This window comes from Gavialis gangeticus, unplaced genomic scaffold (genome assembly GCF_001723915.1).
Source record: "Gavialis gangeticus isolate Ggan-Ray unplaced genomic scaffold, GavGan_comp1, whole genome shotgun sequence".
Taxonomy (NCBI): domain Eukaryota; kingdom Metazoa; phylum Chordata; order Crocodylia; family Gavialidae; genus Gavialis; species Gavialis gangeticus.
In genome coordinates this window covers 44,193,045-44,218,384 of record NW_017729026.1, presented here as the reverse complement: position 1 = coordinate 44,218,384, position 25,340 = coordinate 44,193,045, and the positions used below count along the sequence as shown (strand labels likewise).

At 41.6% G+C, this 25,340-nt stretch overlaps 1 protein-coding gene across 1 annotated transcript in view; it reads left to right on the top strand.

Annotated features, from left to right (window-relative positions):
* The first annotated feature begins 743 nt into the window (after nucleotides 1-743).
* UFL1 (UFM1 specific ligase 1) overlaps nucleotides 744-25,340 on the top strand; it is a 47,164-nt gene continuing 22,567 nt past the window's right edge. Inside the window, exons 1-11 of the mRNA XM_019520192.1 lie at nucleotides 744-869; nucleotides 1,096-1,241; nucleotides 3,669-3,697; nucleotides 4,598-4,695; nucleotides 5,232-5,346; nucleotides 7,212-7,342; nucleotides 8,009-8,067; nucleotides 14,477-14,623; nucleotides 19,460-19,635; nucleotides 20,969-21,148; nucleotides 22,240-22,360. Coding sequence (XP_019375737.1) covers nucleotides 793-869; nucleotides 1,096-1,241; nucleotides 3,669-3,697; nucleotides 4,598-4,695; nucleotides 5,232-5,346; nucleotides 7,212-7,342; nucleotides 8,009-8,067; nucleotides 14,477-14,623; nucleotides 19,460-19,635; nucleotides 20,969-21,148; nucleotides 22,240-22,360 — 1,279 coding nt within the window. The 5' untranslated portion in view covers nucleotides 744-792. The remainder of the gene's footprint in view (nucleotides 870-1,095; nucleotides 1,242-3,668; nucleotides 3,698-4,597; nucleotides 4,696-5,231; nucleotides 5,347-7,211; nucleotides 7,343-8,008; nucleotides 8,068-14,476; nucleotides 14,624-19,459; nucleotides 19,636-20,968; nucleotides 21,149-22,239; nucleotides 22,361-25,340) is intronic.

Below are 25,340 nucleotides of genomic sequence, written 5' to 3'. Positions count from 1 at the left end.
ATGGTGCCGGCAGACTTATCGGGGGTAACATTGCATGGCAGCCTGCAAAGGAGCCCTAGGCGCCCCTGGCTATAGCACTGCTCAAGACCACTGTATGTAACACGATTTTAGACCGGTTCAGTACAGTATCACTATAGTGGGGAGGGCTTGTTCTGTTGATTATTTTTCATATCGTCTTAGGACACGAGTCACTTAATACACACAGGACTGTACCTAAACTCCTGGCAGCCCCAGGCAAACTTTTAGTATCAGGCCCCCCTTTGCTAGAGATAGTAATAATAAAATTACCATTTTGGACACACTTCTTGTCTGGGCCCTTGGCTGCCACCTGGTTCACCCATACCTGTGTCCAGCCATGAATACACAGTGGCTTAAATAATGCTATGCAGTAGCTTGCTGGGCAAGAACTATGCCAATACCCTACTGTACACTAAAAAAAAACCAAAGAAAAAAACCATGCACCAGCTACCATGCAGTAATTGTAGTTACTGTGCATTTAGTTAGCACGTCATTAAGCAAGGACTAAGTAAACACTACAAATTAATAAACGTGTAGACGAGCCCAGTGTTAGCATTTCTGCAACTGTATAGCACATCCCCAGCTCCGCCCTTATTTTAATGAGGAAATCCTTTTGCGCGTGCGCGGAGCCCTGCCCCAGCTCACCCCTCACTGGAACATCCCCCGCTCCGCCAGGAGGCGCTGCAGCCGGAGGGCACAGGCGCTGAGGTAGTTTGTCTCCGCGCGCGGCCCGTCGCAACGCTGACGTGGGGCTGCAGCGGCTCCAGGACAGCCATGGCGGCCGCCTGGGAGGAGATCCGCCGCCTGGCGGCCGACTTCCAGCACGCCCAGTTCGCCGAGGTCACGCAGCGGTGAGAACCGGGGCTCCAAGCCCCCAGGACACAGGCGGTTGGGGAAGCGGCACCCCCGTCCCGCTGCTGTGGCGCATGCGCACGCGGGGCGGTGAAGCCCCTCGGCGTGGGGGTGGTTGGGGAGGCCCCGCCCCCAACCCCCTCAGCGCGGCGGGGACCCCGGGGGAGCCCACTGGAGGGCAGGGGTGGGGAAGCCTCGGTGACGCCGATGGCGCTGCCGCTGCAGGCTATCGGAGCGGAACTGCGTGGAGCTGGTGGCGAAGCTGGTGGCCGAGAAGCGGCTGGACGTGGTGCACACGCTGGACGGGAAGGAGTACGTCACCCCCGCGCAGATCGGCAGGGAGGTCCGACAAGAGCTGCAGGCGCGCGCCGGTGAGGGCGGGGCGTCTGGAGGGTGGCTCTGTGCAGGGCGCCAGGCTGGAAGGGGGGCGGGGTGGCCGGGTCTCCCCTTCCTGCGGCTGCTGCTGTGGGCCCCTCTGTGGGTGTCCAGGAGTGGCGCCCCTGGCAGGTGGGGCCATGGAGAAGTAGACTGCTGACCCATCCACCTGTGGTTCAGCTGTAGCCTAAGCCCTACGGCCGCCCCGAGGCTGAGTGCCACTTTTCTCCAGTCTTGGAGGGCCGGCCAGTGGGCTTGGAAGTATCTGAAGCCCCAGGCTGGAAAGGGTGGGGTGGAGCATACTTGCTGGTTCCAGCACCACGTGTGGTGTTTGAATGATTGAGTCGGAAAGGATTTAGAACTGATCTGGCTAATTTGACCTGCAACACAAAACATTTTCCAAAATAAAAAAGGAGTGCCACTTGGAGCCCTTTTTGCCTGTTCTTCTGCTTTGCTACCTGCTCCCTGAGCGAGCTGGTGCCCAACCTTCTGCTTCCTGTCCTGTGTTCTGCGTGTGCTCTGCTGCTCCACTTTCCGCCCCCTTCCTTTCCCAAGCAAGCTGCTGCTCTGCTCCCCCTCTTGTGTTCCCTGCCCTCTCTCCTGGCGGCTCCCTGCGCCCTCTGCCGCAGCCGCCTGTTTCCCCTGCCAGTCTGCTGTGTGCCACACACAAGCGCTGCCCGTGCCACAAGTCGGCCACCCCTGCACTACAGAATGCTTAAACTGGCTAGACCAAAAATAAATGTGTAGGTGTACGTTTGGGTTTACAGCGTTAAGGATTTTACTGAACGCTACTTACTTATAGTCACAACTTATTTCAATACCACTGATATATTTAGTCAGGTTGCAAAGGCAGGTTGAAAGCAGTTAACGATCCATTTGCCTTTGGGAAGGATTACAGCTGTATTACTTTCTGCATTGCTTTCTTGCTAACATTGCTTGTTAGTGAAACAGCCAATCAGTGGGGAGTGCTGCCATGATGGCAGCGATGGAGGGAGGGGACTAGGCCAGTGCTAGTGCCCTCGCCCCTTGCTCTGTCCCTGCTGTCATGGTGCCACTCCACTGCCTCCAAGGAGCAGGGCTGAGGGCAGGGGCAAGGCCAGCGGTGCTGGAGGCAGTGGTGGCGCAGGGTGCTGATGGAGGGGGTGGCAGAGCAAGCTTCCTCCCACCTGCTGGGAGGCGGCAGCAGCTCAGGCTGGTGGGTGATGGCGCTCATCCCCACCCACCCTCGTTCTCCCCATCCTTGTTGATGGGCACTTGGCTAGAACTTTATATAAAGGCGTAATTACAGTCAGAAGAATGAGTACAAAAGTTTCCATAATGGAATTTTAGACTGTTCCATCAGGTGTGCTCACTAAGTGACTCTTCTTCTAAGGGCTTTTCCAAATTAGAAAACTTTTACTAACATAGCCATGAATTTAGGATCATCATAGTTATATGAGTGACATGCAGATACACTGTGCTCATATGATTGTTTTAACGTAAGCTGGTTTTAGAATGTTTCTTAGGCACAAGAGGAAAATACTAACCAGATTTAGTTTTTGTTGGTGTAAAATTTCTAACCTAGATCTGTAAATTTGCTGTGTTACACAATGCAGGCATACTGGAAGCAATTATGCCTTAACTATAGTTTTAAATTAAAAGAAATCATATGGTGCTTTCTGATGCTACTTCTTTCTCTCCTGTATGTAGTGTATGGGGTCCTATGATTTGGAAAATAAGCAAATACACTAGCCACTTTTATGTGCAGCAGCCAGTGTTTTTTCTTCAAGTAACCTTGTACTATGTGACTCGTTGTTGATTCAATACAGCACACAATGAAAGTTATTGCTAGTGTTGAAGTAGGGCTGTAGCAGTGATGGTTGAGGAAATATGCAAGAGAAGAATTTTTGTGGGTAATATCTTTTACTAAACCAGCTCTGTTTTTGGGCAAGACTTAAACAAGGTTTTTGAGTATCAGTACTCTTCCTTGAGTCTCACTGTGATACCCAGAAACTTGTCTAAGCCTATTCTAACCCTACAGTTGGTCCAGTAACAGATTATTGCCTCAGTGAAGTTATATCATTTGACAGTGGTTTATGGCAGTATGTAGATAGGGTTGGCAGGCTCAGTTTTATTACTAGTGGACGAACACTCACATCTCGCCATAACCAGCACTTTTGGCAGTGAGGTAACGGGGCTGGAACCTAAACAGTCCTTTTACCCTTTGAGTCTTTTTGTTCAGGTTGTCAGGTGCACGGAGGAGAATGTTATGGGAAATCTCATGTTGTGATGATCAGATTCCAGCTTTATGTGTTGTTAGCTTGACAATTCTGAAACCGTTAAAAGTGGAATGAAGAAATTGTTCATGCATCATTGGCTGTGTTGTGTTATAAACCTTTTCAAAGATATTTGGTATACTAAATTACCTTTGTATTTTTTTTAAGGTCGAGTAAACATTGTTGACTTACAACAGGTAACTTTCTTGTTCTAAAAATTAAATACACTTTGTTTCTGTGGTTCTCCATTTCTGCATATCGGCAGTCTGTCAATATCCAAGCATACTGTTAGTCCAACACTTAGTTCAAAATTATTAATGTAATATTTGTGAAACCACTAATTTCACAAAATGATAAACAAATGGATGAAGTAGATTTTGGGGAGATTAGAGTAGCGTTGGTGAGATTTAGAAGCACCATTCTCCAAACACTGTACTAAGTACTACGCTTCCTCAGAAAAAAAAATACTGTTCTTGTTTGCAACATTCCTTTCTGCACTGTTTCAGGATCTTTGAAATTGCCACTAAAAGGGAGCTAAATTCTTGATTGAATTCTAAATTCTCTGCTTTCTTCAGTTGAGCAGAATAAATGGATAAAAAAAGTCTGTTTTCATTAAAACGTAGAGCTGAGAGGACATGCATAGAAACATAATTAACTTTGTGTGCCTCTTTGGGTTCTCTCTTCCTTCATTAATCTTACATCTCTGCTAACCTCTATCCACCAGTAATCTTCTCAAACTAATTTTTGCTTCTGGCTGGAGAAAAATTACTTTGGAACCAGAAAACCTCTCTGTAAGATGCTTGAATAGTTTCAGTACAGAGCTTTATGGAAATCTTAATTTTATTGGCCCCTTTAACCTTGTCACAATTGCAGATTTTTTTAAGCATGGATGCTTCTGCTCCACGTTACTGAACAGAATGTGTGAGTGTATGTATACGTATATAGAGTGTGCAATTATAATATATATGAACTTGTGCATATATGTGATTATTACAAAATAGATATCCCCAAGAAATGCAAATGTGAAAATAGTGTCTCAGTATCTGAGAATTAATTTGAATTGAAAGGACTAATGGGTACGTGCGTCTGTTTTTCAGGTAATAAATGTAGACCTGCTACATATTGAAAACCGTGCTAATGACATTGTTAAATCAGATAGAGCTATTCAGCTTGTTCTGGGACAGCTTATAGATGAGTGAGTATTTTCAAGAGTGATGATGATGTGATTTTAGACATTTTCAGTACGTTATGACTATAATGGGGGGTGCTTCTATTTGTTGATTATTCTTCAGTTTTTAGTCTTAAGACATAATGTTAAAGTTGATGTCCTGTAAGTCTTTTTTTTCTGGCCCTTTTGAGAAGAGAAAACATCTTTGTGTGTGTGCATGCCCATCCAAGCATCTGTTTTGGGTCGGATTGTTTGTTTGCTTAAGGAATTGTGAACAAACTTTTTAAACAAAATAATAAAATAAATGACAAATTTTCACATTATTGAGTTAGTTACTAAAGCAACTTTTCCCTGTATAATTATGTTGGTTAACATGAATTTCCACATCCCCCTCTATTTTCACTTGACAGCATGTTCTAACATATTTAGATAAGTCTACAACAGTATGGAAAAAATGGTAATTCTGAACAAATGAATTAATGTGGCAGAAAAAATCTATTTGAAGAGAAGCATATTGAACTTTGTACATGATGCTAATATCTTTTCCCCTGGTTTCATATAAGGAGTTACTTAGACCAGTTAGCAGAAGAGGTAAATGATAAACTACAGGAAACTGGCCAAGTGACAATATCTGAACTCTGCAAGGCATATGACCTTCCAGGAGACTTCCTGACACAGGTAACATCATACTATCTAACATTTTCTAAAGGGAATGTAGAATTATTTCTGAAGAACTGTTTCTTCTCTTAAAAGCTTCGTTTGCAATCTGGAAGGGTTACAGTTACATGACAATTTGAGCAGCATATTAAATTAAATTTGAGAGCTGCATTTTAGCAGCTGTTAGCAGGTTTATGTTGAAACTTGCCACCTTAGTACCATGTACTCTAAGTGCATAACCTTGGGATTGAAAAAAGATTTGCACTTATCCAAAATTAATGTAAACAATCAGTGTTAGTTAAATAAACAGCACTGTCAGTGCTGTGGTATTTAAAGCTCTGAAACTGATTAGTTCCCTCATTTTCAAGGCTTCTAACAATCACTGTTGGGACTGCTATTAGCCTTGAAGTGATAAGAGATGGCACCCATGAAACTGATTAGCTCCTGTCATTTTCAAGGCTTCTAATAGCAGCCTTTTGACAGCTCCTTCATCTTCAGTGTTTCTGACACTAAGATAGGCTACAATTAAGTTACAGCGTAGACCCAGGCTGGAAATAAGCTATGTGCAAAAGCAGTTTGTGCACTCTCCAAGATGCATTATAGCAAACTGTATTTACTGTAAGATATAGGCAGTAAATTGGTACTGGCACTGTACCATTTAAGCAACAGTTAACTGAATTATGCAGTCACCTAGCATGATAGCACCTTGACCCCAGATGTGGCCTCGGTGCATCCTGGAGACACTTCCCAGGTGCTTCCATACCTTCTGCCCCAGATTCCTCTCTACTGTTCACTGTCTGACCACTGAGAACCAGCTGATGTATACCAGAGGACCGTTTCCTGGCCTGTGGTGCTTCAGCCTTATCTGTCTCACTCAAGCTCTGCCAGCCCTTAAGCAGAGGGGATTGTGCCAGCTGGATCACACCCTTGTCTGATCATATGCTTAGAAAAGATGGATCCCCCTTTCTGTGGAATGGGGCAAGTCTGAATTGGTCAGATAGCTTGGAAATGTATTACTGACATCAAAGGATTTATAAAAAGCAACAGCAAGCATAAGAAATCAGTAGCCATATGCTGAGATATAGACAGAGGTATGAGAGTAAATAAGCAAAAAAAAAAAAAGAGATCATTAACTTGTTCTCACCCTACATCTTAGGGTGCTTAGAGACATCAAAAAAACTGGTGCTTTATGAACATGATTTATTAGTAATTAAAAAATAAATATAAAGGCTTATGCATGAGACTTCTACAGATACAATTCAGTTTACAGTGAAAGAGATTTGTTTGCTTTTTGAGGAATAATGTAAGTCTGTAGCACCATCAATTCTTGGACAAGTTTTCTAAAACAGAGACATATTTATTTATTTCTTAGGTGATTTGAATATTTTAATGTATGTCTTAGAATGCACATTTGAAACCATCTTTTCTTTTGTCCATGGATTTTTCTGCCAAAACTAGTCATTTTGACATCTTGAAAGAATAGGCTATTGACTTTTTTTTGCCCTGCATTCAGATTAAATCTGAGGTGTGCTTGTGCAGCCTCAGACAAAGTGGATTACATTTACAATCTTGTTCATTTTTTCATTGTCCTATATTAATGTCTAATGCTAAGGAAGGTCATCATTCAATAATTCAGGTTATGGTGTGCACCCTTAAATTCATTTCACCTGCAAATGAATACATGCACACAATCTTTTGACTGTTAGGACATGTTTGCAATATAAAGAGGGTAATTTCTAATAAATTCTTATTTCTGAACTAACTTTCTGATTCTATATTACACCATTTGTCTGTTTGCTTTGGGGTTTTTGTTTCTTTGTTTATTTTGGGGGGGTGTTATAATTACAATATCTCCTTCCAGCATTTTTCATAGCTTTTATTTACAGGCATTGTCTGGGCGTCTGGGTAGAATTATCCGTGGACAAATAGATCAGGACAACCGAGGGGTGATTTTTACAGAAGCCTTTGTATCCCGTCATCGGGCGCGTATTCGTGGTCTGTTTAGCGCAATGACTCGGTAAGTGCATAACTGCATGTAGAAATAGGTTTTCCATTATTCTTTATGAATATGATTTATTTGTAATTAAAAAAGAAATATAAAGGCTTATGCATGAAACTTCTACAGATACAATTCAGTTTACAGTGAGAGAGATTTGTTTGCTTTTTGCAGCAGCCCAGTCATCTGCTGACATACTGAACTGCTTGACTAGAAAAGTGAGGTTTGTTCCTAGAGGAGAGGAGATTAACTGAAATCAACAAATAAATTAAATGACACTTGTAACTTATATTTAAGCCAATCAGATTTTGTCAGTCACCATGTTATTGTTTTTTTAAAGTGTCATTTGTGTCATGTCATTGTGACATTCTGAAAAATAAAGCCTGTTTATAAAATTTTTTTTTGTATCGGATCATTAAAATGGCTTTATAGTGATCACAAACTGAACTTGGCAGTTTTTATGATATTTACAGTAGCTCAGTTCTAATAATTTCAGATCAGTATCAATTCAGAAACTTCATAAGCAGTTGGAAGTTGACATTAGCAGTATAGGCAATGTGCTATGTAGTTCTGCAGAAAGTAAAACTCTTGAGGACAAGTCTGGAGGCTCTGCCTCTTTTCTGGACTCTGTACGCTAATTTGAGGGTTGCTAGGCCTTTCTCATCTTTATCCTTTTATTCTCTCTAGGCCTACACCTGTAAGTAACTTGATCACTCGTTATGGATTTCAGGAACATTTGCTTTACTGTGAGTTTCATTTAGACTGTTTCATGTAATAGTTAATGTGCAAATTCTTAATTATTCAAGTTAATAATTAGCATTAGTTGTGAAATAAATAGTAACAGATATCCTTTCCAATTTAACAAGTAATCAACTTGAGCTGTCCACAACTTAGAAGTGCCGCTCTGGATCTTAGGGCAATGAAAATGTCTCTAGGGGCAGAATGATGCAAGAAGTACAATACTCGTTTTTTTCATTTGTCTCATTATTTGCCCCCGGCTACTGGCAGTTTTATCACTGGAACACACAAAAGGGGACAGATTTTACATTGCCAAATGACATTAACTGCCCTGAATTCTCATTTTTTGGCTTTGCTCTGCAATAGCAGAGGCAGAATTTTTGTTATGCTCTCCACTAGATTTCTTTATATGCTGAGAGAGAAAGTACACTTTACGTTGTTGACTATTATTTTGTGAAGCTTTCTTTAAAATAAAATCCATGAAGACTTCCTTCTCAACTGCCAAATCTCCTGTGCAGGCCGTGATTATATCTTGCTTCCAATATTGCCAGTCCTTTTTTTTTAATACCCAGACTTACCTCTCTTCCATCCAGAATGCTGTCTTAAAAATCATCTGTCTTATCTGCTGACAGGCCATGTCCTACTTGTCTTCAAATTCCTTTACCAGCTTGCTATCTTTTTCATATAAAAGTTAATCTTCTTTTCTTTACTTTCAGGGCTTTTCATGGCTTAGCTCTGCTAATGTATCTGTTTCCTTCTCTTCTAAATGGCTATTCACCCCTTTAGGCTGTCATATATCTTTGTTTCGTCTTTTGTGACCTTCTATGTCTGACTTTTCTCACCTGACCCCACCTTTCCTCCTGTCTCCTTTCCCTTCAGACTGTTCTTTATAAATATATGTTGTCAGCCTTAATTACCTCAAGCTAACCACAAACAACAATAATTTCTAGGGGTACACCGATTGAGATTTTGGGGGCTGATACCAATAGCCAATATTTAAAGAGGCATATCAGCTGATACCGATATCCGATACAGCTGCTATCAGGTGGTGGAAGGGGAGGAGGGCGGGAGGGGGCATGGGAGGGGCAAATCAATGCCCCCCCATGATGAGGGAGGGGGCAGGGCAGGCACTGCCCAGCTGGGGTAGGGGGGAGGGAACATGGGACAGAGGTGCGGCTCATGGGGTGGGGGCAGCTCCTGCCACTGCTTGCACCCAAGGAGGGTGGGAGTGGGAGGGAGTGTGCCCCCACATCTGTGCAGTGCAGGGCGGGCTGCAGCTGTGGGGTGGAGCCGACGCTGCACAGGGCTTTTCTTGCTGGGGGCTAGACTCAGAGCAGGCTCTGGTGGCGCTGGAAGGAGGCTGCAGCCACCCCAAATTTTACCACAGCTCCACTCCCAGCCCTGCACCACCATCCCGTGCAGCTCTGGCTTTTCCCAGTGCTTTGGTGGAGGCAGGGCATTCAGCTAGGGCTGCACCAGGTGGCGGAGCAGGGAGCAGAGCTGCAGTGAAATTTGGGGTGGCTGTAGCCTCCTCCCAATGCCACCGGAGCCTGCTCCGAGCCCAGCCCCTGGCAAGAAGAGTCTGGCTCCACCTTATAGCTGCAGCCCTCCCTGTGCCATGCAGATCCTGGGGCACATGACCTCGCCCTCCCAGTGTGCAAGTGGCAGTGGGAGCTGCCCCGACCCCATGAACCGTGCCTCCGTCCCATACCCCCACCTCCACCTGCCCTGGCTGGGCAGTGCCTGCCCCCTCACTTACCACAGGCAGCATTGATGTGCCCCCTTGTCCCTTCCTTCCCCCCTCCCCTTCTGACTTACCATGTCTCCACGCTGCCAGCTCTGCCCCGTGTTCCTCTGCGTCTGCATGAAGCATGGGCGTTTATGGGCCAAATTATCAGCCCCATCCGACTGTTACCTGAGATGGACAATTTTCTTTATATCGTTACTGTTCTGATATCGGACTGATGTACCAGTGCACTTCTAATAATTTCTAAAAGTGATGAACACTAATATAATGATTTTTTTTCTTTTAACAGCACAAGGAAGAAATAAGTTTAATTCAGTTCTTCATCTTTTGCTCCCCATTTCATTTTTCTTTGTATGCTATCTATGTAGCCCCCTATTTTGCAAAGAGGGTAATCCAGTAGGTATCCAGGGTTTTACTGTGCAACTCCCTGTGTTGTTTTGGGACATACAATTCTTGTTCTCACATATGTTAAATCACTACTTTGATCTCCATACCTCTGACATGAATTATAATTTTAACCTAAAATTTCACCCCAGAGAAGGAAAGAATAGGCAGGCTGAATTATTTCTGGGTGAAGAAACTATAAATTCAGAAACGTGGCCAGGCTGTTCATCACATAAAGGTTTGTACCACGCCCAAGGCATGCTATGAATTAGGCAAGTAAAAGAACTCTAATAAATGACTACAAATATATTGATTAAAAATAGTGCTATACTTAGGTACAGTTTCTTCAGTCGTCTCTTTGTGTGTCTCCCACACTGAGCTGCATTGTAAAGGAAGACTATGCAGAAAGAGCCTCCAAAATTATCTTATTAACTTAAAATCAATAGGTGAAGAATGTCTAGCTATTATAAGTAAACAAAATGTTTATTACTGGCAAAGTGAAAAAAAATATTCAAAAGTAAAAGACTAGTATTTAGATTTTGAAAGGTGGAGAGAACTTATAAATAGAAGAAAGATAAAAGATCTTAATCTATGAAGATCTTTATCTGAAGGAGACCTTTGGTGTATTGTTTGGGTTCAGCAGTTCACTCACTGGTTTGAGACAAGCAGATAAATCCTTTGATTTCAAATTGGATCTCACTGTCTGCATTTCAGCATAGTCAGTTTATATCTGCCCAGCTATGTAGAGTTTGAGGCACATCTGTCACACTTTGTTGCATTAATATTTTCGTATTAGTATTTTTGATATTCAGATACAATTTCTTTCAGTAAGACCTTCTCAAATCTCTGATGTTTGAAGTTCAGGTTTGGTGACATTTTCACGGAGAGAACATCAGGGATAATTTCTGTGGCTGTGGGACTTTGGGTGTGGTGGCTCTTTTTAGTTGTTTTATCTTTGTTCTTCATATTATCTTAAATTGAAAACTTGTCCTTTCATACTCCATCCCTCTCTCCTCAGTTTCGTTGGTATCAAAGAACCTTTTATTTACTGTGAAGTTTTACTTTTATAACTTTTTTTCTCTTATTTTGTCCATTTGCCGGAATACCATTTCAGTACCACAAATGTTGTCATATTTGAAAAACTCTTTCAAAAGGGTATAAGTGAGGCTCGAGAGCAAAGTCTCTTTGCTTTTTTCATGTATGGTACCACTAAAAATAAGTTTTAAAGTGCATATGTGTTACATCTCGTAGCTTGTTTCATTAACCATATTTCAGGGACTTTTTGAATTTAACTTGTCGAAACCAATGTAATAGTCATTTATTCTATAATAGATCCATGATATTCTTATCCTTTAGAAGACCTTATAGAGTAAAAGGTTGGCTAGGGTGTCAGGGGTCCAGTCCTAACATGGATGCAGGATTTGTTGTTCCTAAACAATTTCAGACTGATCGTCTCATGTGGTCATCTTGAAAAGTGAATGATATTTTAACTTCTCCAGTAAATGAGATTTAATCTTTTTTTTAGGATGTTTGTACTATTGTCTTACAGTTCTTACAGTTATGTTTTTCCTGAGATTAGATCTAAACCTCCTTTGCTGCCGTCTGAACCCATTGCCATATGTCCTGCCTTTTGTGGCGAAGGAGAATGCTATAAAGAAGATGTAGAAACATTCTTTCAAATAGTTGAAAACTGTTATCATGTCCTTTGTTTAATCTTCTTCAAGCTATTATAATAAAGAATACATCCACTTAAGAAATGTGAAAGAATGTCAGTTCAGGAAATAGCATGCAAATAACGTTAGAAAACACAGATTTTCCTGATTTTTGAATATTTTGTCAGATCCAGAGCCACTGAAATCCAATGAAAGAATTTCACGACTTCACTGAACTATGACTCAGATCTTATGGGATGCAACAAATAATTTTCACTTCCAAATTTTAAAAAAAAAGAGAGTACGTCTTGCAAATATTTCATCTTAGTAGTGTTTGGGTTCTGGTACTATACCATCTAGAAGTTTCAAACAGGATTATGGTGCAATTATGTTAGGCATGGTGAAAGCACAGTCATTACCCTGAGCTAACCTTAAAAGAATCATAGTCTTTAATTATCCATTTTGTATTAATTTCTGCAGCTTCATTTCAATACCTGTCTAACTGATAGTGCTTTATGTATTGCAAACTTTGTAGTATGGCAACTTTTTTAATTTTAGCATCACAAATCTTGTGAATAGCATTTATAGGGGGAGGGGTTTCCCCATAAGCTTTGACTAAACATTGCAAAATGAGTAACAAAATCAACTGAAGTATAATCTGTTGTATTGTTTCAGTATTCCAGTTAGGTAGACCAGGCATGTGAGCAGACAAAATATTGTCAGATAAGCATTAAGCAACTTCTGTGTTGCCAAATACAAACTAATGTACCTGAGGAAAAATATCCTATGCATATGCAGGCCTTGGGCTAGCCATTATGACTCAGAAAAGGAGCCTTGGAGTTACTGTAGTTAGCTCTCCAAAAACACCACTAAATGTGTAGCGATGACCAAGAGAGTCAACAAAATGTTTGGCATCATCGAGAAGGGAATTGAAAATAAAACATTATGATATAAATTCATAATGTACTCACATCTTCAATACTGTGTTTAGTTCTAGTCTCCACATCTCATGAAATCATGTCATGGAATTAGAAAAAGGAACCATTATATGTGACTACATTTAGTGTTCTTTTGCTGGTAAAAAATCTTAGCTGTTCTATGCCATACAACTTGAATAGTTTGAATATAATAGTTTAGTAGTTCTGGTTGCTATTTTATCCTTGCCAGGAGAATGCATGTAGACTCTGGAGTTAACTAATTATTGAAGATCAGTGTAACAGGGGGCCTGCTCCAGGCCGATCTTACTGTGGCCCACCCACCTGTTTCTGGGCCAACCACCTGCCTTCTCGCCTGCCATGCCTGTTGGTAATTAATTAATAGATGTTAATCAAGCGGGAGGCTGCCCAGTTCTTGCCCTGATGCCAGGGGGTGCTATCTGCAGCTCCATTCCACCCCTACACCGCAGCCCAAGCCTTGCAGATGGCATCCAGATGTTCTCAACAGTCACTGGCCCCACGCTGGGCTCCAGACTTCTCCAATCAGGACCCCTCTAAGATCCCTCCATTCCAGCGGCCTAATCCAACTTCATCCTAGGCAGCATAGCTCCCTGAACTGCTTCCCCTTCCAGGTGTGGTCCCCCCGGGACCTTTGGCTACTGGCCCTGGCCCACCTCCAGGCCAGTCGGAACCCCAGGCCCGCAGCTCTTGGGCGTTCCTCGCGGTGGGCCCCTGGCCCTTCAACCCTTCCAGTCCTGGCCCCAGCATTGACCAGTCAGGGGATGTCCAGACAGGTGCAAGTCTATGGCCCCACTCCCTCTCTCTGGGGGTCCACCTTCCAGACCCTACAAAGTGAGGAACCCACCTGGTTGTGGGGGCTAGGGGTTAAGGTGCCCCGACCCCCCTTTTACCAGGGTGGTAACTGGCCTGGAATTTCTTGGGGGCTCTCGCACCACTGGGAGCCACACCAGGTCACCCATCCCTGGCAGGGTGCAGTTTTAGGTCATACCCAGGACCAGGAGCCTCCTGACTATCCCCTACAGTTCCTCCCTTACCTCTAGATGATACCTGGAGCCAGGCAATGTTGTTGCCTGGCCTCCCAGCCACAAAATACTCTGTTTATATGGGCAGCCGTGAATCTAAAATGGCTGTCCTCATCAGGCACCTGCCAGCTGCTGTCTCAGGCCCTTAAAGTGGCAGGCACAAACACTGCCCTGCCACAATCGACTGTAGTTACCAGTTGGACAGAGTTTTGTATCTCGGATGTTTTCACTATCAACTCATGTTAAAACCTTTGTGCCTTTTTTGTCATTAGTAACATCCAAATATTTATTACTGTAGAATGTATTAATAAAATCATTGTGTATTTTATTTGTTGGGTAGGAGAAGACAGCATTTTGACCATGTTTTGTAACTTCAAAGCTACAGTGTTCTAAGTTTTGATCCTGTCAGTGTAGCTTTGTTCTTTTGATCTGTACATTTGCCAGAGCTGTCATCAGGAAATTCCCAGAAGTGTTTAAAAATACCCTTTCAGTGCAACAATTGCTTGTAGTTCTGTTATTCTGTTTTATTTAATGCGTAGTATAAAAATCCTTATGGATAAATGCAATAAAACCAAAATAATAAAGAAAAATAATTTAAATATATTTAGTAATGCATATATTTATTCAAACTTACTTTGTGTGTTTTTATCTTTCAGCTGTGTTAGAGGAACTTGTTAACACTGGACGTCTGAAAGGCACAGTGGTTGGCGGGAGACAGGATAAGGCAGTGTTTGTTCCAGATATCTATGCCAGGACACAGAGCAACTGGGTGGATTCCTTTTTCAAGCAGAATGGTTACCTAGGTAACTGATCTTAATTTTTTTTTATGAATAAAGGGACTTAGGGTTAGGTAATTAAATGAACCCTAGTGTGGCCATTGTCTATGACTGAGCTTTATGAGAATACATAGAATGCTACTACGGTAGTTTGTATTCCTCTGGTAAAGGCTTGGTGTTACCTTTCAAAATATAAGCATCTAAAACTGCCTGGTTGGAACTACTAGGTTTGCAAGCTGTGCTGCCTATGAGCTTGCCTAACTAGAAGACTGTTTCATTGTAGTCATATATATTGCTTCATTGTTGAGAGAAATTTTTACTTATAGGAGGGGAGGTAGCAGTTCTATTCATGCTTCTATCGATCTATCTATCTATTGACTGGAGCGTGAGGGGTAGCAGGCATAAGTGATGCCCAAGTCCTGAGTGGCAAGGGCCTGCTGTTCCCAAGATGGAAATTGTATTCTAGATAAAGTAGTGAGGTGCTGTTTTAAAGTTCCTGTATTTTAAAAGGACAGTCCTTCCAATAACCTAGAGACTTGTTCTCTCAAAGGACTCAGAACACTTTGATCTGGTTACTATTAACTGTTTAATTCTATTTTTGTCTTTTTAAACTATGAAGTATCTTTTAGATACATTATAGTACTGTGAACAATGCATGTTTCCAAATTTCCAAGGATAAATAACTCGCAACTTCAATGTTTTGTGTCAGGCATTTAAAAAAGTACTTACGTGGGCATGTGTATTTGAGTGACCAGAAAGACTTGAGGAAAAAAACTGCTGTTGTTTCATAAATACTATTAGACAATGTACTTTCTATCCATTATATTTTACTTTAAAAATGCCCTTGGAAGATGTAATTATGAAATTAAAAATTAATAGCGCAATAAAGTAAAAAAAGGAGGAACACTCTAAGTTAAGGCCATGGATTGTAAAAGGCTGTGAGGCAGTTTTTTTAGACTTTTATTTCCTGTTCTTTCATTTTCTACAACCACACTAATTTTAACCAAGGGCAGTGTTGGCTTTAACCTTATTTAACTTTTGCTTTGCATCTATGCTGCATATTTAAAGAACTTATCATTTCCCCATTTTCTTATTTTCAAAACAGTTTGCCAATTAAGTCATGTGCTTGTTCAAAGGCTTGCTGAAGCCTCATTTAAATATGTAGAAGAAAAAATATTTAAAATGTTTTGTCTCTTATTTCTTCATGGTTTAGGCATTACAAATCTGGGACTTGTACTATGTAACACTTGAGGTCCCTTGCAACTGTATGGTTCTATGATTCTGTCATCTTACACTACTACTTACAGTTCCCCAAAAATGAGGACCTCTTTTGATCTGAGGAATTCATCTCTTCTTACTTCTTGTTTCTTTTGCAAACCTTTAATTTCTGTTCATAAATCTCAGACATAAAAAAAAATTGTTAGGGAGATTATTATGATTTCACAGAAGATTATGATTTATCTGATTAGTCTATAAAGGTGCATACCTATCCTGCCTTTTAAAAGATATACAGTGAAAAAATGAATTTCTAAAGAAGGAAGTTTTGAAAAATTCCACTTAGTGTGGGGCTTGTGATGTACAGCTGAATTTGACGAGCTCACTCATTTGAGACATGGTTGTTTGTCTTGGATTCATAGATGTTAGGGTCGGAAGGGACCTCAGTAGGTCATCGAGTCTGACCCCCTGCCCTAGGCAAGGAAGAGGACTGAGGTCAGATGACCCCAGCTAGTCTTATTTTAGCAATAGGCTAGATAAGCATTTGTTTGGGTTGGTTTGGATAGAAATGATCCTGCCTTGTCCAGGGAGCTGGACCAGATGGCCTCCATAGGTCCTTCCCACCTTCTATGCTTGTATGATTTGCAGAAATTAAACTCAGAAGTTCCAATTTAAAAAAAAAAAAAGTTCTTTCGGTTCTTTCTGGTTGTGAAGGCCACCTTCCAGAAATAGATTAAGTATAACCCATGTAGTGCTATCCATCAAAATATGCAAATTGCCCTAATTGCTCCATTAGACAGTTTTGAGAAGCAGTAGAGTAAAAATTGTCCAGAACCTTGTCAATTTTCACATTTTTTATTCAGAACCCCAGCAGTAGCAGTGCGGCTGGTAAGAAGTAATTTATTTTTCTTGCTACTAGCTCATGAAAGCCATGGGCCTCAAGAGAGGATAACACACAACTTGTTCATATAAGAACAGAGAACTGGAAGGAATTTTTTGAGACATTGGTCTCCTGGTATCAGTCAGCCATATCACTAAATGAGGGCTGTCCAACTGGTGGCCAATGGATGACATGGAGCCTGCAAGGGGTTAATTTGTGTTCCATGGACTCTTGCCTAGCTACTCCTCTCACTGTGGCAGCTCTTCCAGTTTCTGCTTCTTGCTTCCGCTCCTGGGGTAATATGACATGGTGGGAGAAGGTTTGGAGAGGGCTTCTTGCTGGATGCTCTCTTTGTACAGTCAAGTCAGGCTGCCCATACAGTGCCGTGGGGGTGGGGAATGGGGTCCAAATGCCTACGTGGCTGGAAGGACTCTGGGAGGGCTGCTCCTACGGTGTATAATGTGAGCTACATGTGGCCTGTGGGACAAGCAGCCCCCACTGCCCAGAATTTGGACAGCCGTGTACCTAAATGATCAAGGTCTATGCTAAAACCATTTAGGTATTTTGCTGCTCCTGTTAAGAGGCTGTTCCATACCTCACTTTTCTGAAAATAGAAATACAGGCAACCCCTGCTTATTTGGTTCCTAAAAAACTGAGCATTAAGTGGAATAGCATTAAGAGAAACCTGCTGCCAGCTGTACAATGCCCGTGAGCATTATAATGAAACTCGCTGAGCACTAAATGGAATTGGGTATCAATGTAAAACGAGCGTTATAGCAAAATAGCGTTAAATGAAACAGTGTTAAGCGAGGTTTGCCTGTAGTCATTGTAGAAGATAACTCAGAAATGTAGACTGAAGGAGATGTGTAGCTGTGGATTTGCAGCCCTTGTAGCAGACAAGAAGCATGAAAAGTGGAGAATTTATGGGGACTTCAGCCATTTAGAGCTCGGGGCTTTAAAAAAAAAAAGAAAAAAAGATGGAACTACAGCAGGGATCGGCAACCCCCAGCATGCATGCCAAAGCATGGCACATGAGGCTGTTTTGCTCAGCATGCCACAGCTGCCCCAGCCACGGAGGCCAGGATTCTTGCAGCAAGTAGCCGAGAGGCTGGAAGCCCTGTTGCAAGCAGCCCGGGCTCCAGAGCAGGCAGTAGCTGCCTGGAGCCTGAGCCGGGGCCAGCTGTGGCAGGCAGCCGGGAGGCTGCAAACAGCTGCACTGGGGTCTGGAGCCCTGGCACCAGCTCCATGGTGGTGGCAGCTGTACGCACACCTCAGGGCGAATGGTGGGGAAGGAGCCAGGGCAGCACAACCCTGGCCTCTCCCCTACCATTCTCCTGGAGGCACATGTGCAGCTGCTGCCACCACAGAACCAGTGCCACGGCTCCAGATCTCGGTGTAGCTGTTTGCAGCCTGCCCACCATGTGCTGCAGCTACCCGGAGCCCAAGCCAACTGTGGCAGGCTGCAAACAGCTACACTGGGGTCCAAAGCTCTAGATGGGCTCTGCAGCAGTGGCAATGGAACACGCACCTCAGAGCAAACAGCAGGGGAGGGACAGCAGAACCCGTCTTTCCCCTGCTATCTGCCTGGTGATACACATGCACCCACCGCCAGCAATGAGAACTGGGCCCCTCATGTTTCCCCCAGCGTGTGCCCATGGCATGCAAAGTTGAGGTTGGGGTGTTTTTGGCAGTCTGGCCAAAAACTTTGTCGACCTCTGAACTATAGGGTCCAAGAACATTGCCATGGTGGCAACCTTAATTCTGCTTGCTTTTCTAGAAGTTACGTATGCATAGGAGCAATATTTATATGCTACATATTACAGTGTAGTATGGAAATTGGGTACCAAATACAGGTCACATACTGACATTCAGTTTCTCCTGGGAGAGTTGTTGCTCTTCTAGGAGAAACCATGAGTGTACAGATGTTCAGGATTTTTCTCCCAGAGTGAAAATGATCATTCCCAGAAAAAAAAATAACCTGGGAACAAGCAGGGTTAATCACTGTCAGGAGAGTTTCTCCTGGGAGAGGTAGAGTCTGTGTACATTCAGTCTAGCTTGTAGTTTAGATCGTGTTTGGCTACAATGTTTAACCTTCTGTTTTTGAAGTCTAAAATTTGTAAAACCTGGTCACCAGGACTACAGTGAATAGGTATGAGAAGAGACTGATTAAATAAATGTAAAGTATGTTATGGTAGTAAATTTTGAGAAGAGTAAATAGAAAAGGTAGTGGAAAATGTGACTGTTGAGTAAAAAATAAAACTAAAGACTGAAATAGACACAGAAAAAGACACACCAGGATAAAATACAATGGAATCTTCTGAGGGGAAAATGTATTAGTACAGTATATTAGTATGATGTTGAAGATGTATTGTAGATAAATATAAATTATACATAATAAACAATGTGCTGCTTTTATTCCTCTAACTAGGAAGGGGCAGTGGGAGCACAGATATCCTTAACCATGGTTGAGTAGGCTTTGCCTTTGGGCCAGTTATATTTACAGTTGGGTTCTTGGGTCCCTCTTTATTTGTAAAATGTAGGATTGAAATTACTTTACTAGGGATCATGAATAGATTAGCAGAGGGATGGTGTCTAAATATCTAGATTTTCCTTGAAGTTTCATTAGCTTTTAATGTCAATCTTTGCTTCAAAAAGTAGAAGCTAGACATAGAAATGTAGATGTGCTTGGGAATAATTTCTTCTTTTTCTTTTTTGTTTTTGAAAGTGTAATGAATGGCTAAAACTTGAGACCTCTTGTAACTTTATAGAATTTGATGCATTGTCCAGGCTTGGCATCCCAGACCCTGTGAGCTACATAAAGAAAAGATACAAGTCTTCACATCTTTTATTTCTGAGCGCAGCCTGTGTTGGTCAGGGAATTGTGGATCAAGTGGAGGCTTCTGTAGATGAAGCCATCAGCTCTGGAACCTGGGTGGATATAGCGGTATGCTCTCTTTTTCTGAGGGTTTTATTTCTACCGGGTTTAGTCAAGTGGCAACTTAATTTGGCTTTACTTCTATTTGTTTAAATCTTCTCTTGTTAACTTAAGATACAGTAACCAGCAAGACCCTTAAACTGTTCTTCAGGCATTTACAGTACACTGGTAATAAATTTGCCATAAAAATCATTTTGGATAATTTCTCAGAACCAGTATTTTGGTATTCTGCTAAGCAGAAAAATAGTTCAGAGGTGTTGTTTTAAAAAATATTTTTTAAAGAGGTTCTAGGACCTTTTTCAGTTTGTTAGCCACTGAATCCAAACTAAATTCTAATTTTAGGAGTAGTACTCTGTCTAGCTCAATCACCCCCTGTTTTTTTTATTTAGATACAGAATTCTTTACTTTCTGTCCTAGTCTGTTTGCTTGTGCTTTGAAGTACTTACTGCATTCCATCCCAAAGGTAGCTACATATCATTGCTATGTGAAATTAATTACTCTTCATAGATCCCTTTGGGATCTTTGAAGATTATAAATAGTGTACGCATAAGAGACAGATTTGGCTCTTTTGAAGCATAGTATATTTTAAACGGTTATATTGAGGGCAAGCCTGCAGGTCTGCTAAATGCATGTAAGTGCCCCTTTCTTATTTTGGTGATGTAATGTATATGTAAATGATTTTGTTTCTTAATTCAGATACAGGGTAAAGCAGGGTAGCATTTCAGAGACTTAAGTGTATGCAAATAATTGTGTTTCTTAATTCAGGCATAAGGTAGGGCAGGGTAGTACCTTTGAGACTAACAAGGTTGAGAACCACTAGGTTAGACAAAAGGCACCCCTCGAAAATACAAGCTTGTAGCTTTTGCTCATTTTTGGACTATCGGAAAAAAATAGAGAATTTCTTCTGTTGCAGAGAACTCAGAAGTACCACAACAGGTCAGATTCTGTTTAACACTGTGGATTTCTGTTTGAAATCTTCGGGGTTATCTCTTGAATCGTGTAGGTGTTTGCACATCTAACAGTTGCACAGCTCCTTTAAAAGGATATTACAGCACTCTGGGGTGCTATATCACCCTGGATGAGAGTCACTGGACTAAGAATCATGATCTTTCATAGGTAACAGCTGTCTTCATTATAATGTCTAACAAGGTACATTGTTACCTATGGAAACTCGTGCATCTCTGAACCAGTTAGTCTCTATAGGTACAAATGCATATAACAGTTAAACTTTTCCAAAATGTCACTGATTGGTAACTGGCTCCCAGTTGTTGCAATGCCACCCTGCCCTTCCTTCTGCCTGACTTTAGACTAACACAGCTAACCACCTGTTTCTTAATTCTAGACTCTTCTGCCCAGTTCATTATCAGTAGAAGATTCTGGGATGTTGCTTCAGCAAGTGATGAGATCTTTCAACAAACAATCTTCAGCTATAGTTTTTATTGACACTGTTGTGGTCAGTGAGAAATTTATAAATAGTTGTACTGATCTGTTCCGTGACTTGATGCACCAGAAAGCTGAAAAAGTATGTTATCATTTACATCTTGTGTAAATATTTTTCTGGGTTTGTCTATCATTGACTTTCAGAGAAATTTCTGCTTAGGACTGAGTAAAAATGTTTTTTTTCCCAGTGCTGCTCTGGCAAACTTAAGGCCTGTGTATGTTCTTTCAGGCACTTAGAAAGATTCTGCAACTTTGCATTTTGTTTGCCATAGAGGAATGTGCTGCCACAGCTGTCTTGAGATCTCTGGAAATGCTAGCACAAGGAATGATTATTTTAGGACCAAGTTGTGGTGTTGAATGTGCTGAAAAATTAAGTCGCAAGATGCGACTGAGTTACATGCCTGACGTTTGGAGGTGCCATTTTTACACAGCCATCTTTACATTCCTATCAATATAACATCTGTAAAGCATTATGCAGTTATAATTTATGAAAGGATTAATGATCATTTATAATTTTATAAAGTTATGTTAAATTAATTGCTATTGGAATAGATTTATAGATTCTACCATACTGATCCATACACATAAGTTTCACAGTCTTCTGGTATCACCTAGACCAAATGAAAATTTAATTGAAATCACTGGTCTTTGGGATCAGTATCTAGTCTTACTTTATTTATGACTTAAATTTTATATAGGTATAAATAAAGAGAAAAGACCTTTTCTTCTACAGAAATGTAAAATTTGTCCTGTTAATAAGCTGAAGAAACACTAGGAGAAGCTGAAAGCTGTGTTTCTGGATTTCAGTTTTTGAGAGGCAGGCTGCCCACTGTGGGCTCAGGGCCAGGGGCTGCACCAGCCTCTTCCAGTTGGGGGGGTTGGGCTGCGGCTGTGCTTGGGGCATGCAGCAGCACTGGGAGGAGTGGCTACAGGGGCCCTATGGGGAATTTGGGGGTGACTATAGCCCCCAAAACTCTCCCTAGCATCACCCCTGCTCTGGGTACCACCCCAGCACTGGCCTGCATTGGTTTCCAGGCTGTCGGGCTGCATTCCTATAAACCGGCTATTGGATTGGTATGGGCTGATATGGCTGCTTAATAATTGGCTATTGGTCAAGAAAATCTTTATCAGTGCACCCCTATTTGTGATTTAAATGAATAATCTTTATTTCAGGAAATGAAAAATAACCCTGTTCATTTAATCACTGAAGAAGATCTAAAACAGGGTTCTATTTTGGAAAACTCATTTTCTAATAAAAAAGACAAAAAGGATGAGAGAAGAAAGAAAGCAACAGGTAAGAAACTAAGATTTATTTTGTTTCATCACCAAGACAACCTTTCCAACCTTGGCAGCATTTAAATATAAAATATACCCATTTACAACTCATTTCACATGCTTGCCTAACTTAAAAAGCTGGGGGGAAATTGGTAACGAAGAATAACTACTACCTTTCTCTCTCTCTCTCATCTTTACAAAAAGCAAGAAAAGGTTTTACAATATGGTCTAAAAGCTATAACAGTTCAGTTTAGCTCAACTCATTCAGACCAAATTGGGAAATGAGTTTCAAAGTGAAGGAGTGATTTCTGAGAACACCATGCAAGCCCTCTCTCTACCATGTTGTTATACCATAATTATTTGATCAAATTTTTTTTTAAAGCACGTTTTCGACTAGATTCAGAGAATAAGAACATATATAACTCTATTGAGAAATTAATAATTTCAGTAGATTTTAATATGGCCCATAGCATAAATGTATAAATTCTGTTGTTCAGCAGTCACTTTGAAAATATATTTAGGTTAAACACAATGGATTAAGTCTTGAAGACATTAAGAGGCCTGTTGTATATCTACAGAGCAGTTAAGAAATCTGTTTTAAGCCCCTGTTCAGAATTGGAGGACTGATGCATCTATCTTAATTGGATATAGAGTATAACCACATCTTTAAAACAGAACATTAGTTTTTCCTCTTAAGAAGGCCAGAAGTACGTTGGCATGGAAACTATAAGCATGTTCCTGCCACGAGAGAGCAGATTTTTCTAGGGCATGGTTGATGTTGAGTAGCTTGAACTTTAATTGAACTGTCATAAATAAAATGACTCCATTTTTCAGGACTATAAAGACTAAGATGCTAACAAACATACTGCATGTCTATAATATATTTGCATGCATGTATAATATAGCTTGCACAATGTGTGAGTCTGCTGTAGTGATGTCTTTTATTCTGAATGTTAGGTATATTATATCCAAATGAACTACATTGCCATGGTTTCAGGTTTAGGTATTATTATTACATATACTGCAAATATTGACTAAATATGACACGTCACATTGCCTACTTACATGCTCTTAAATGTATGCAGCTCTATGTATTAAGTCTAAAATCTATCCAGGGTGTGTCTTCTAAGGATTTCTAAGTGTGAAATGATTTGGCATTAATCCTTTTGGTGCTGACAAAAGGGATTTCACAATGTACTGTGTTACTGCAAAATTTGAGATTTCAGGTTAAAATTAATGTAGTTATTTTGCCAAGTCTGTTTAAGAAACATTTGCATTGTTGCTTTTAGTAGATTTACTGTCCATCACTCTTACGTTGCAGATTGCAATGTACATATTGTTTGGATTCTTCATAGGCCATATCTCAACACTTTCAGCAATTGTCTTCATAACTGATTTTCTTAAATAATGTGAAGACCAGATCCCATAACTCCACACTCTGTTCTTATCTCACTAGACTAGAGTCAGGTGTCCTGTTATCCTCCTGAGCCCCCTTCCTCTTCCTTCTTGACTTCCCAGTGGCTTAACTTCAGTTCAGCCAAGTGTGTAGCCTAGTAGTTTGGGGCTCTTTCCTAGGGAATAAAAGATCTCTGTTCAAATCCCCTCTATCTGGGGCCATGCACAAGCATTACAATTCTACCAGGAGAATCACTGTTTTCCCAGTAGAAATGATAATTGTACAAGTGTCTGTTCAATTTCTCCCTCAGAGGAAACACGCCCCTTCCAGGAGAAGATTTCCAGACATCAACCTGGAAGATCTCCCTTGCAAAAACATCTCTTGTAAGACAAATACTTGTATGCTTCCTTCCCAGTCTGGAAGGGGTAGGATAGGGGACGAGGGAGCAGTGCTCCCTGCCTTTTCCATAAGAGAACAGGTTGGGGGCTTTTCCTCCTGTTCTCTTTCATCTGGAGGAGGGAGGGTAGGGGCTGCCCTTTTGAAGTGCTATGCAGGGAAGAAGCTAGCTTCAAAATGCCGAGCTGGAGGGAGCACCTCCTCCAGAGGACATATTCAAAAGCCCTGTTTCTGCAGCCTTTTGTGGGGTTGCAGATTCCAGAAGCCAGAACTTCTCCTCCATACAACCCACACAAAGTCTTGTGCGTGTAGTCCCACACAAAGCTGTAGATGCAGGCTCTGAGGGCATTTATACACATACCTTTGTCTGCTTCGATACGCTGGTAGTGCAGCATGTTGGAGCAGACTCGATTAATTGAGTCCATGAAGCATGTGAGCTGATGTGCCTGGCACTGCATTGCATGCATTTGTACAAATGGTGAAATGTGTGTCAGTGCACAGAAAAAGGCGGTGGTGTGCTTTTGAACTAAAACACCTTGGATATGTTTTAGTTCAAAAAGTGCGCCACCACCATTTTCTCAGTACTGACACACATTTTGCCATTTATACAAATATATGTGCCACAGCAATGGACGGTTTTAAAAGCACCCGGCACTGCAGCATGCACAAATGCCCTGAACTTCTGCACAAAGGAGAAAGATGACATCCTTGCTGAATAACTGGGCAGCCTGGACCACACCTTGGAGATGCCTGATGTCTCCCCAGTTGCTCTATAGAAAACGTCTTGTACCTAATCTGGTTAGTTACGATTGACCTACCTCAAGCAAGGTGCTTAAATGTTGGCCAGTGCAGTTAGAAGTGCGTTTGATAGGATCTGGCTCAGGATCTTTTCTGTCTTCATATTCAAAGGATGACTTTGGTGGTGGCTTACTGCAGTTGTAAAGAAAGAGAAAGTCAGTTGCTTTACTGTCAGTATATGTCACTTTTCAGTAAGTTAGACATAGCCAAACAGTAGCGGTACACTAATAGAGATTTTGGGGGCCAATACCAATAGCCAATTTTTAAGGATGCATATTGGCCGATACTGATCCCATTTAATGATAAAGCTGCATCCAGCTGGTAACTCTGTGGTGGTGGAAGGGGAGGGAAGGAGTGCAGGGAGCAGACGAATGCCCCCCCCCCCCGGGGGATTTCATAGAAATTCGGG